General features: G+C 41.5%; 1 protein-coding gene across 1 annotated transcript in view; it reads left to right on the forward strand.

Moving 5' to 3' along the window:
- Positions 1-12635, forward strand: part of LOC309539800 (uncharacterized protein) — a 55315-nt gene extending 42680 nt beyond the window's left edge. Inside the window, exons 18-24 of the mRNA XM_082236136.1 lie at positions 1468-1641; positions 2450-2497; positions 4029-4166; positions 5335-5452; positions 6960-7102; positions 8629-8796; positions 11744-12635. Coding sequence (XP_082092262.1) covers positions 1468-1641; positions 2450-2497; positions 4029-4166; positions 5335-5452; positions 6960-7102; positions 8629-8796; positions 11744-12148 — 1194 coding nt within the window. The 3' untranslated portion in view covers positions 12149-12635. The remainder of the gene's footprint in view (positions 1-1467; positions 1642-2449; positions 2498-4028; positions 4167-5334; positions 5453-6959; positions 7103-8628; positions 8797-11743) is intronic.
- The last annotated feature ends 648 nt before the right edge of the window (positions 12636-13283 follow it).

Here is a 13283-nt window from a genome sequence, read left to right on the forward strand (position 1 = left end):
TTCCCTGGCGGGGGGGGGGGAGGGTGCCATTTTGTGGTTTGCATCAGGTGCAAAAATGTCTCAGGCTGGCCCTGGCTGCAACTGCAAAGGAGAAAGTGTCTCTAACTTACCATATGGATCATCCACACCGTGTAGGTTCTCTGTGCTACCACCAGAGGTTGCTGGTAATTGCTAATAAATAACATGGAAGTCTTGCCATATGGCTCAGGTCAACTACATTCTTCATGCACACAGCAGGCAGAAACTACCAAGACAGTTATTTTCAGGCGGTTTTCAAAGGATGTGGTAACACATATGGTTGCACATTGCATCACCAAACAAAAGAAAGATTTTAACTGCTTCAGAACCTCCTTGATGAACTTAATGCGCTGTAATTCTATGTATTACAGACCAGGTATGTTCCTTCACCTCTCTTAAGGTATACTGCATTGAACTTGCAATTTTTTTATTTTATTTGTTTTATTTATGCTTTTCAGAATTATAAATTTTACTAATTTTACAATCATTTTAACATTTCAAAACTTGACTTCCTTCCCCTTCTTTCTGTGGTTCCTTAAATTTATTTTTAATATCTTCTGCATATCCAAATTAACTCAATTTGCTTTTTTATTCATCTTCTTTAAATATACAGTAGTACCTGTTTACAAACTTAATCCGTTCTGGAAGTCCGTTCTTAAAGCGAAACCATTCTTAAACCGAGGAGCGCTTTCTCTAATGAGGCCTCCTGCTGCCGGTACCCTTCCACCGTTCGGATTCCATTCTTAGACCAAGGTAAAGTTCTCAAACCAAGACACTATTTCCAGTTTTGCGGAGTTTGTAAACCAAATCGTTCTTAAACTGGACTGTTCTTAAACCGAGGTACCACTATATACTCATAAAACTGCAGGTTATTGCAATAACCCTGCCAATGTTCTTATCTGTTTACAATTTATCTGTAAATCCCCAATAAACCATTTCCATTCTTTAATAAAAAGGTTTGTTGTCTTGATTTCTTATTCTTCCAGTAAGTTTCTGTATATTCCATACGTTCTTGTATCCATTCATCCTTTGTTGGAAATGTACTTGCAATTTATTAAGAACATACAAATTGCAGGCACAGCACATAATATTTCATTGGGGCTGCAAACTTAAAAAATTGTTTGGGAGAAAATCCCACTGAACACAGCTAGCCTTTCTTCCTTGTTAACATACAGAGAATTGGGTCCTAAGGCACCAATATTGCCAAGTTATGTGTGGTAACAAATCTAGAGTTCAATGAGGTTTACAGAACATTAGGATTAGGTGTCATATACAGAGCGCATGGATTGATTGGGAATGTATGGGGTGGGGTTATTTTTTATCCAGCTGCATGAATGCTTTAGCATCTAACGTTGGGACGAACTAACGAAAGTGCTATTTTTGTGGGAAAGAAAGAAACACTTCTTTTGTCAGAGCAATGATTTGTCCTGTCTATTGCATTTTTCACAGGTTGCAGTAATGGACTCCCTCTCAGTAGCCAACGGCAGCTTTCTTCTAGATCTTTACAAAAAGCTGATCCAGACATCTGAAGGCAATATTTTCTTTTCTCCTTGGAGCATCACTTCTGTTCTAGCCATGGTCCACATGGGAGCAAGAGGTAGAACTGCCAGCCAGATGGCTGAGGTAGGCTCTTGAATTTGTCTGCGACCACCGCACATTTCAATCTTGCACATAGTTTGGAGATATAATACAGTGGTAACTTGGTTCTCAAACTTAATCCATTCTGGGAGTCCGTTTGACTCCCGAAACCATTAAAAAACCAAGGCGCGGCTTCCGATTGGCTGCAGGAGCTTCCTGCACTCAAGTGGAAACTGTGTTGAATATTCGGCATCCAAAAAACATTCACAAACCGGAAGACTTACTTCCAGGTTTGCAGCATTCAGGAGCTGATTTGTTTAACAACTAAGCTGTTCGGGAACCAAAGTACCACTGTACAATAAATGCTGTTGCTACATACGCCATCTGTTAAAGTGCTTTATTGCAACGTTGTGTCCCCGGATGTTATTGGACTACAACTACCATCTTCCTTAACCATTGATTAAGTTTTTTGGGGGTTGATGGGTTTTGTAGGCCAGCAGAATCTGGGGACCCAAGATTGAAGAACACTGATCTGAAGAACATTGTTGTGTACACGAACAGGAGGAAGATGGGAAACCAGATAACCAACTGATACTAATAATGTCAACATGCACGTGCAAACAAATCCACAGCTTAGCCACAGAAGAAAATGAAACTATAATTTGAAATTGTCAGAATTAAAACTACGATTTGAGAAAAACATTTCAGTGTTGAAAACAAGCTGGTCGTAATCTTGAATGCCATGTAAATATTTTATCAGTCTAGGTTCAATTGCTGAATTACTAAGAAATTATTGTATGTATCTGTTTTATGTAATTATCTTAAAAATAAATCTTTACAACTCTGCTTACAGGTGCTTCGTTTCAATGCCTCATCAGAAGAGTCTGAAAGGCCTTCACAGGTAATATCATTCTATAACAGGTTTGGCAATCCTAAACACTCTGGAAGTAAGTTATGTTGCCTTCCATGGGATTTACTGGTAAGGCAGCAGTCCTATGAAATTTACAACCCCTCCAATATTTGTGTTTTTGTACACTTTGAAGAGCTGCATTGCAAAATTTGGAGATGTGGACATTTTGAAGGATAGCTGTGTTCAGGTTAGCATATTGGCTGGACAAGTGGGAGTTAGGTAGCTTCTCATTCAAATGCAAATAAAATTAAATTTCTCCATCTTCTTCTTTGGCAATCACTTGTAACTGAGTAAGATTGTCTCCCATGAACACAGTCTTAGCATAAGGTTACCAGGTATTTTTCCAATGACTCTGGGGACACTTTTCAACTTCAGTCAAATTCAGTGGATTTTGTCAGGGGACTGATCTGTAAATCTGGGGACTGTTCCCGGGAAATGGGGATGTCTGGTAACCTTATCTTAGCAGTGATTCCGTGACTGTGGAGGCCAATTCTGGATCCACATGTCCTTCCACAGTAGGGACATAGGTTTCTGGGCGGGAGCTGATCATGGTGAGGGTTTGCCAAATGTGCCTTCTTAGCATGTTTCTCCCTTGCATCCTGAGTTGGAGTGTCTTCAAAGCCCATGACACCTTTGGTAAAGGCTGTTCTCCAATTGGAGCGCTTGCAGGCCAGTGTTTCCCAATTATCGGTGTTTATATTACATTTTTAAAAAGATTTGCCTTGAGTGAGTCTTTAAACCTCTTGTTGACCACCAGCAACAAACGCACTTTCCATTTTTAAGTTTGGAATGAAATAGTTCTTCTGGAAGATGATAATCAGGCATCCGTACAACATAACCAGTTCAAGCAGAACATATAACATAACATATCATAAAAACATAACATAAAACATAACATATGTTAATTAGAACATAATATAAATTATTGCATTGAGCATGCTAAAGTTTAGTCATTTTCCAAAGGAGGATGGAAGAGAAAAGCTAAACTCTGGGCAGCAACTAGTTTTGCATGACTGTCATTCTGAACAAGATATGGATGGTGAGGCAGACCTTCACACTATTTACCCTAAAATGATGTCAAGCAAGGCTGGATTTGGCCCTAGAGCCTCCAGTTGCTGATTCTTAGACTAAATTAATCACAAATGGCAATCATTCAATTTTCCCCTGGCAAATCCCCACCCCCAACTAAACTGCTACAGTCATACCTTGGATCTTAAACACCTGAACAAATCAGTTCCTGAATGATCAAAACCCGAAAGTGAGTGTTCCGGTTTTTGAATGTTCTTTTGGAAGAGGAACATCCAATGGGGCTTCTGCGGCTTCTGATTGGCTGCAGGAGTCTCCTGCAGCCAATCAGAAGCCGTGCTTTGGTTTCCAAACATTTTGGAAGCCAAACGGACTTCCAGAATGGATTCCGTTCGACTTTCAAGGTACGACTATTTGGAATTGTTATCTACCTATGCAGTACCATCAACTCTAATGCAACTGAGATTTTTATATGCAATGGTGTCTCCCTGTAAAGGAACCAGGACTCAGTAAAGATGAAACCATCAACAGTCAATTCCAGGAACTGATTTCTAAAATCAACCAACCCAATAACACCTACCTGCTGAAAACTGCTAATAGAGTATATGGAGAAAAGACTTTCGATTTTAACAGCGTGAGTATTTTATACTAAGCCGCCATGTTTCATTTGAAAATAGTTACATATATAAAAATATAGTTCTAATCACAAAGATTACTTCCACACAGTATCATTAGATAATATGGTGCTAAGAAAAACTGAAAGTGTTGTATGCGGTATGTGATGCAATAATACTGAGCTAGAGGGTGATCATTATTAAATTTAATATACTTTTTTTGTGTGGTGCTTATTTCTAGATCTGTTTTTCACAGTAATAATTTCACGACGCCAATTTAAACATTTGCTTTTATTCAACATGTTTGTATCCTGCTTTTCTTACAAGGATCTCAGAATGATATATATGGATTTATTCATTTTTTGTGTTTACAACCATTCTGTAAAGTAGGTTGGGCTTTCCAAAGACAATGAGTAGCAGCTACAAATGAGTCCGGATTCTAACCTGAGTTTCCACTGCAGTCTGATATCCTGCTCTGTGGTGAATCCATATGTGGATTGCACACCACCCCAATCTCTGAGCGGTGTGAGATTCTGGAGATTCCAGGGGTTGTGTTACCTTTGGAAATGAGGCACTGCACAGACTGTGGCGTCTTTATGCTATATGGTTTATTTACGCATATTGCAACCTTAGCCTAAAATTGAGGGGTTCACAGCATCAACACCCCATGGGCATAGCTGTCAACGTTTCCCTTTTTTTAAGGGAAATTCCCTTATTCCGAATAGGATTCCTTCCAAGAAAAGGGAAAAGTTGACAGCTACACCTATGTTTTTCTCATAGCCGCAACCTTAGACATTTTGGTTTCTCTTCAGATTGTATAAAACTTCTGCCTTAAATTCAAACCAAAATCAAACATTGGTCTTGTCTCTCCGCATTCTCTCAGCTTGCTGGTTTATATCTGGCCCACATCACTGCAGACTCTCAGCTCTCATCTTTGTCTTTTTCTACCAGCCAGTTGAGGGACAGGGGTGGGCAGCCATTTGCTGCCTCACCCAAATCCACTTCCTTTGTTCCCCCAATGACCCATCACCCAGGCTATCACCTTAATAGAAAGCTGTCTTCTATTTTGACACTTTCTGGATCCAGGGGTTAGAAGGGTCTCTGCATGCAACCGGGCTCCCCCTTCCCCCTTCCCCCCAAAAGAGAGAAACTCATAACAATTTATATTTTTGCCCCAATAATTTTCAGGAGTACCTTCAGCTCACTAAGAAGTACTATCATGCAGAACTACAACCGGTTGATTTTTTGAATGCTGCAGAACAAGTCAGAGACCAGATCAACGTTTGGGTTGAAAAACAAACTGACAGTAAGCTTATTTATTCAGCCACTGCAGACTGTAATTCCAAGTATTACTCCACTGAATGCTCAGTTCCAGACCTGTCCTTGAGTCTTAATGTCCTTAGAACCACTTAGGCAGTCAAGGGAATAAACCCTAAGCTACAAGAAAAGCAGAGAAAACAGTTTTAAAGTTAATTAAAGATTTACAAAATCCACCGTATCTCCAGGCTTGAAAACTGGATTCTGATTTCTATAGAGGGATAGAATGGTCCAGTTCTGGTACCCTGAAAATGCTTCATCACCTCTAGACAGCATGTCCAGTGGTCAGGGATGACATGTGTTTTAATCTTAAACATCTGGAGGATACCCTTGATGAGCGTTATGAGAAAGAGCTACAGCAAATCTTGGGTTTGTCCCAGGGCTGTCTTAAGCATATACGGCACCAGGGTGCAAAGATCCGCCCGATGCCCCCCCCCCAGGTTGCCCAGTCCCAGGCACACAGGAGGGCGGAGCTAGCCAGCCACCTCAGCATCTTGTTGGTCCAGTTGCCCCCGAACTTGCAGCGCAGAGCCGTGCGCAGCAGAAGAGCCCGCCGCGGTGCTCCAACTGACGGGCGGGCTCTTCCCCGGACTCAACTCTTGGGCCCCGGACTCTCGGCCTGGCGCCCCTGAGAGCCCAGCGTCCGGGTGCCCCACACCCCTAGCGCCTATGGGTAAGGCGGCCCTGGTTTGTCCACCCCCATCTTCTCTGATGCACCTGTGAGATCAGAAGTTTGCACTTCCAATTGGGATTAACCGTGGGTTAGTGTGTTAGCCAAACCCTGAACCATGGTTAATCTTAACTATAGTCAGCTGAAACAAGTCAGCTTCAAAAAGTGCAGTTTATGTTTTAACTAAAGATCTCTGCTTGTCTGAGTTTAGTTGATACAGCAAGTTGCAGTAATCTAAATAAAAGCTTCTTAACTCTTCCTTGGAGGTACACCGGGGGCAAGGGAAGCGCATGAAACTGAGGATTGCTAAAGCTAGTTCTACATCCAAATCGTCCCATTTGTACAGGAAACCATGTACAATTCCAATGTAAATGTATTTGAGGAACCGACACATTTTTCTGAGTTTTTTTTTTTTTAAGAACTGACTTTCTGGGCATAATGTGCAATCCCTAGCTGCTTAAATATTGAAATCCATTTGTTCTATTTAGTTTCTCCCTGTAATGGCTTAATAATTGGTTCCCATCATGCTAGTTGCTTCCCCTTTAAAGCACCAAGTAATATTCATGCAGGTGAATCAGCCAGCTAGGGCCTGGGTCTGGGAAAAGCAAGGTTCTTTAATGACAGAAATTCACTTTTCCATTTCACCTGAAGCACCCCACAAGTCATGGGGAAAGCAGTCATGAGATTTATAGAAGAACTGGGAAAGAGTTCAGATGAGCGACTCGTAGGCTTGACTAAGAACACCATTCCTTTTAGAGCCATATCCTATTTGTATAGCAACACTGGGATGCCAGTACATTAACAACACCCTTCTGTTTTCCAAAAGACAAAATCAAGAATCTTCTGCCTAAAGATTCGGTTGGTGCTCAAACAGCACTGGTCATAGTAAATGCCATTTACTTCAAAGGAAAGTGGGAGAAAAGATTTGAGAAAGCAAACACTACTGAGAAGCCTTTCAGACTGAGTAAGGTACGCATGTGTTAATAAAATAAAAGGTGTGTTTTTCCATGAATATGACACATTCTGCTGGTATCAATTCTCTGTAAAATTATTCAGAGCTCTGTGCACAAGGAAAACCACTAAATGTTTATATTAAGAAAGAGAATTGTGGGTTTATTCTTGGTTTGAAAGTGTTGTCGTTAATTGAGTGTATCTCTTGAAAAGCTACAGTGCAATTCTAAACATGTCTATCCAGACGTAAGTCCTACTGATTTCAATGAGGGCTTGCTCCCAGGTAAAGCGTGTTTTAGATTGTGGCTTTATTCTTATTAAACTTACAAAGAATGAATTCTGCTTAAATCTGGCATTGTGACTTATGCCTACCTTAATTGCTACTAATATGATGGTGAAACTTGGTTGGGGGGGAATAAACATGTGATGATATAGCACTCTGAATTAAAGTGGCCAGGAGCAAAGCAAAATATAGTGAAACAAGTAGGATTCAAACACAGAAGGACTGTGCACCAGCAGCTGCTCTCATTGCTATCCAAAGAATTACCAGTGCGGCAGAAAACCCTGATGTCACCCACTCAACCACACTCCCTCTGCACCTTTTGGACTAATCTAAAGCCACCTCAGATTGCCCAGGGCTAGATCTACATCGCCCTGTTTAATGTAATTAGAATGATACCAGGTAAAGGTAAAGGTAAAGGTACCCCTGCCCGAGCGGGCCAGTCTTGACAGACTCTGGGGTTTGTGCGCCCATCTCACATCTATAGGCCGGGGGCCAGCGCTGTCCGGAGACACTTCCGGGTCACGTGGCCAACGTGACAAAGCTGCATCTGGCGAGCCAGCGCAGCACACGGAACGCCGTTTACCTTCCCGCTGGTAAGCGGTACCTATTTATCTACTTGCACCCGGGGGTGCTTTCGAACTGCTAGGTTGGCAGGCGCTGGGACCGAGCAGCGGGAGCGCACCCCGCCGCGGGGATTCGAACCGCCGACCTTTCGATCGGCAAGCCCTAGGCGCTGAGGCTTTTACCCACAGCGCCACCCGCGTCCTATGATACCAGGTACATCATTCTAAAACAGGGCATACTTGTAAATCAAAGTGTTTCTTACCTTTGTCCCCCCCCCCCCATCAAAACACTGTCTCCCTACTGCTGGTTGTTCTGTAGTGCCACCTGGTGTCCCATTTTTAATAAAACATTATGAACATTAAAAAGTAGAGTGTCATGTGTCCAAATACGTTAGGAAAACCATTCCTTAACGTTAAAAACCATGTGTGTAGATCTGCCCCAGGTTTAGATACGAGTGCTTGTTTTTAGCTTTTCAGTGCTCCTCGCTGGTGGAAACAACACTATTCCATTGTTCCCATTCTCATAACAACCATCCCCCCCAAAGAAAAGTAATGAGGGGTGGGGTGGGAAGTTACCCGTGTTTGAGAGAGAAAGGCCCTTTATTTAGTTTTAATGCTTCAAGCTTCTTGGTCTCTGACACATCTGAATGGCAGTTCATTTCAGTTGGGAAAAGGATCGCATGTGTTTTTTATTACAGACCCAGTCAAAGCCTGTGCAAATGATGTTTCTAAAAGGTACATTGCCAACCTTCTACATTGATATCCTGAGGGTTCGTATTCTTGAGCTCCCATATGAGAACAATGATGTCAGCATGTTCATCATGCTTCCAGACGACATCGAAGATGAGTCGACTGGTCTGGAAATGGTAAAACACTTGCTTTCATGTCTCCAGAGACTGTTAGACATTTCATTTCATTCCTAAATAAATCAGGGGTGGGAAAATCTGTGAGCCTCCAAAATGTTCCTGGACAACATTTGGACAGAGGTGGTGGTGGGGTTGTAGTTCACTAGCACATAGAGGACCACAAGTTCCTCACCCCTGATTTATATAAACAGAGATAGACGCACAAAACATTGTCTGATTTTTCCCGCATTGTCACATCCACCTCCATACATTTAAAGCACATGACTTTGAGGCATTCTCAAAGTAAAGGAAGGATTGAACTCTGATTAATAAGAGTACGCACAGAGGCTTGAACCAGCAAAACTCTGGGAAGGGTGCATATAATAATATTTATCTCCACCCTCCAGCCCATGTCGTTTTATTCACAAAAGAACTTTTTACAGAGTGTTCGTAAGAACCAATCAGATTTCTTCTGAGCATTTCAACAAACCCCACGTGAGGACAAAGTCAGATCAAAAGAAATTCTTTTAACTACAAAGACTACTCTGAGCATGCATACATAATCTGAGAGTAAATAAAAGAGGACTAGAGAAACTCCGGAGATCACAAACAGGAGTAAACAGGAGAGGATGGAAGGATGGCAAGGAGATAAGCATCTTTATCACCTTCCTGTGAAACTATTTCCAGACCCTAAGATCAACATCCTGAGATTAACATATTGGAAAGGCTACTTCAAAGAAGCTGCCCACTATCTTCCACAGCCCAGGATGCATGATGCAGCAACTGGCACCTGGCTGTGTACGTGACTTGTCAAGCCAGAGAAATGGAACAGGGGTGCAGAGGTGTGGATTGATCAAAAAACATATCAAAATAGTTTAAACCCAGTCAACACAATGCTTTCATTGCTGACACAGATGGCTTACTCTATTGTTATAATTCCTCATAACAATCCCACCTGATCACTACATGACTTCCCCCAAAGGATCCTGGGAACTGCAGGTTATTCCCCAAAGAGCAACAGTTCCCTGCACTCTTAATGAACTACAGTTCCCAGGTTTCTTTGGGGGGAGCCACGTGCTTTAAATGTAAGGTGTGAATGTGATGGAGCCTTATAAACCACAGGCTAGCCCAAGTCCACGAAAGTACAATTTTTTGCTTGTTTACTCAGAAGTAACTCCCATTGTGATCAGTGGGGCTTAATCTCAAGTGCATACAGTCGTACCTTGGATCCCAAACGCCCTGGAACTCGGATCTTTTGGCTCCCAAATGTCGCAAACCCAGAAGTGATTGTTCTGGTTTGCAAATGTTCTTTTGGAAGCCGAATGTCCGACGGGCTTCTGTGGCTTCTGATTGGCTGCAGGAGCTTCCCGCAGCCAATCAGAAGCCGTGCTTTGGTTTGCGAATGTTTTGGAAGTCAAACGGACTTCTGGAATGGATTCCATTCGACTTCCAAGGTACAACTGTATATGAATCAGCATAGAAGGGCTTGTTGCATTGTGAGCATAATCACCCAATTTTAAAAGAAAAACGAAAGAAAATAACATGCAGTAACCTTATGTATTTAGCAGCGACAAGAGCGGGTTGCAGATACAGTGGCCAGATTTGGGGGTAGAGTGGGGTGGTGAAAGCACTATGGGCTCTTCAAGCTTGGAAATGCCTTTTATTTTCTTTTTTCAAAAATTTTATTGATTTTCCAAAATTTATAAACAAACAAACAAACGTAAATCCTAACTGTAATTATTCCACTCTTAATAACATTGTTACATGACTTCCTCGAATCCCCCTGGTTGAGTTTAAAAATATATCATTGTAACAGTTTTCCAAAACAAATTTCTCATGCAATTTACTTAATCAATTAATGTCTTTCTTTCTTTTCATATTAAATTTAAACATGTTATTCTATAACATCACATATTTAAATCCTAAGCCTATCTAGTGTTTGCAGGTATTCCTATTTAAATTATCTTAGCATATTTAACTAAATAGTCTTTGAATTTCCTCCATTCCTCCTGGTGCTCCTCCTCCTTCTGGTTGTGGACTCTTCCAGTCAGGTCGGCTAGCTCCACAAAGTCCATCATCTTCATCTGCCATTCCTCCAGTGTTGGCACTTCTTGTGTTTTCCAATTCTTGGCTAACAAAATTCTAGCTGCAGTTGTGGCATACAAAAACAATCTAACATCTTTCTTGGGCAATTCCAAACCTATTGTTCCAAGAAGAAAGGCCTCTGGTTTCTTAATAAATGTATATTTCAACATTTTTTTTCAATTCATTATAAATCTTCTCCCAGAAGTCTTTCACCTTGGGGCAGGTCCACCACATATGATAAAAGGTACCTTCTTTTTCTTTACATTTCCAACATAGATTATCACTATTGTGATATATCTTTGCTAATTTTACAGGGGTTAAATACCATCTATACATCATTTTCATAATATTTTCCTTTAACACTGTACATGTTGGGAAAGAAACATTCTGCACAGAAACAGTAAAGATGTTTGTACCTTTAAGAACAGTTTTTGTGAGCTCTGGGCTCATTGGTTGCAGCTGGCAATGGCTACAAAAAGAGAAAAGCTGCAGTTTGAACTCTGCCTGCAGGAAAAACAACCACAAGCTTTGCTGTTTGTTGTTTTGAAATAAAGTCCTTATTTGATTTGGTTTTACACCAGTCTCGTGGTGTCACAGTCTTCTGTCATCTGCCACCAGTGGATAATCCCCTTCTAACAGTACATGCAGTGAACTTGACCCCTTTCCTCCACAACCTTTCCCAGTCTTCAAACATTATTTTATGTCCCACATCACTTGCCTTTTCTCCTTGCATCACATTCCCTAGCAAAGTAAACAGCAGGCTTTGTTTCGAAAGCCCTCATAACTTTGTGGTGAGAAGAGTTACTGGTTGTAGGGATGTTGTTTTTAAGAGTGACTTTTGTTTTCGTTTTGCTGTCTAACTTGCTTTATTATACGACCACAGCTGGAAAAAGAACTGACATATGAGAGATTGTCGATATGGACGAGTTCGGATATGATGCAGAAAAGGAAGGTGGAGCTTCACCTACCAAGGATCAAACTGGAAGAGAGTTTCGACCTCAAGTCCACCCTAAGCAGTATGGGGATGAAGGATGCTTTCATTCCAGGCCAAGCTAACTTCTTGGGAATGTCAAAAAAAGGTGACTTGGCTTTGTCAGAGGTGTATCACAAGTCCTTTGTGGAGATCAATGAAGAGGGCACTGAGGCAGCAGCTGCCTCAGCAGCCACCGTTGTAATAAGGTCATCTCAGAAGCCCATAAAATTTGAAGCAAACCATCCTTTTATCTTCTTTATCAAGCACAAGGCAACAAAAAACACCCTCTTCTTGGGCAGATTCTCTTCTCCATAGAATGCGGTTGCCAATGTAATGAACCTACCAGTACCTCCCCTGGTAAATACACCCTCAAAAATAAAAAATGCATAAGAGAACTTCTTGCCCTTCCTCCCAAGTTAATGTTGACACCAGCTTTGCCTCTCTTTCTCTCCTCTGCCAACAGCCATTTTGTGTCATGCCACACGCCCCATGGCTGCCATTTTGTGATTGGCACCATAGCAGTTTCTCAAAATTCCAAATGTCCTCATTGGTCCAAAAAGGTTGGACCAATCTGAATATAAATGCTTAGGAGCAGGCTGAAATGCCATAGGCCTCACATTTAGGCCTAATGCTGTTTTAGGCATAACCTATATAAGCTTTTCTGCCTTCCTTCTGTTGCCCAAATCTGTCTCTGTACATGACAAGAGTGTGCAGCATAACATTCTTAATTCTTCTCTAAATGCCAGTCATCATTGTCTGTAAAACATGCATTTTAAATCAATAAATTTATTTTAGAAAATTACTGTACTTTTCCGTGTATTGGATGAGCTTTTCTTCAGATAAAAGAATCTCTCAAATTGGGGGTCGTCTTATACATGGGTAGTGCTGAGTGGGGACATGGGATTGGTCGCTGGCACGGAGCATTTCAGCGGCCATTTTGGCTGATGATTGGTTGCAGCATCAAGGGCTAGTCTAAATTTGGTGCTGCCTCGTCAACTGGGCAGGCTGTTGCTTTCAGCGTGCGGGCAGGAGATTTTCTTCTGCAGTGTGAGTGGTTGTTTTCGTTGTTCCGGTGGATGAGTGTTTATCGTTAAACCCCCTCTCCCGAAACAACTTTAAAACTGTGGGCAATGGGCAATCGCCCTCCAAAAAAGCTCAACAACTTTGGCAATCCTCCCCGCAAAAAGCTCAACAATTCTGGGCAATCTCCCACAATTTTCTAAATTTTGAGTCCACCAAAATAGGGGCATCTTATACATGGGGGCGTGTTATACACGGAAAAATTTGGTATGTTTCCACTATGCAAAACATTCGTATTTTAAAAGCTCTTATCCTCTCTCCCTGTGCTACATGACACGGAGTGCAGCCCACTTCAATTAAAATAATTGACAACACTCCTATTTATTTTATATATTCATCATCTCACTAGCTGATTAGTAGAAAGCTAGAG

The sequence above is a fragment of the Podarcis vaucheri genome, assembly GCF_965113315.1.
Source record: "Podarcis vaucheri genome assembly, chromosome: 8".
In the NCBI taxonomy this organism is placed as follows: domain Eukaryota; kingdom Metazoa; phylum Chordata; class Lepidosauria; order Squamata; family Lacertidae; genus Podarcis; species Podarcis vaucheri.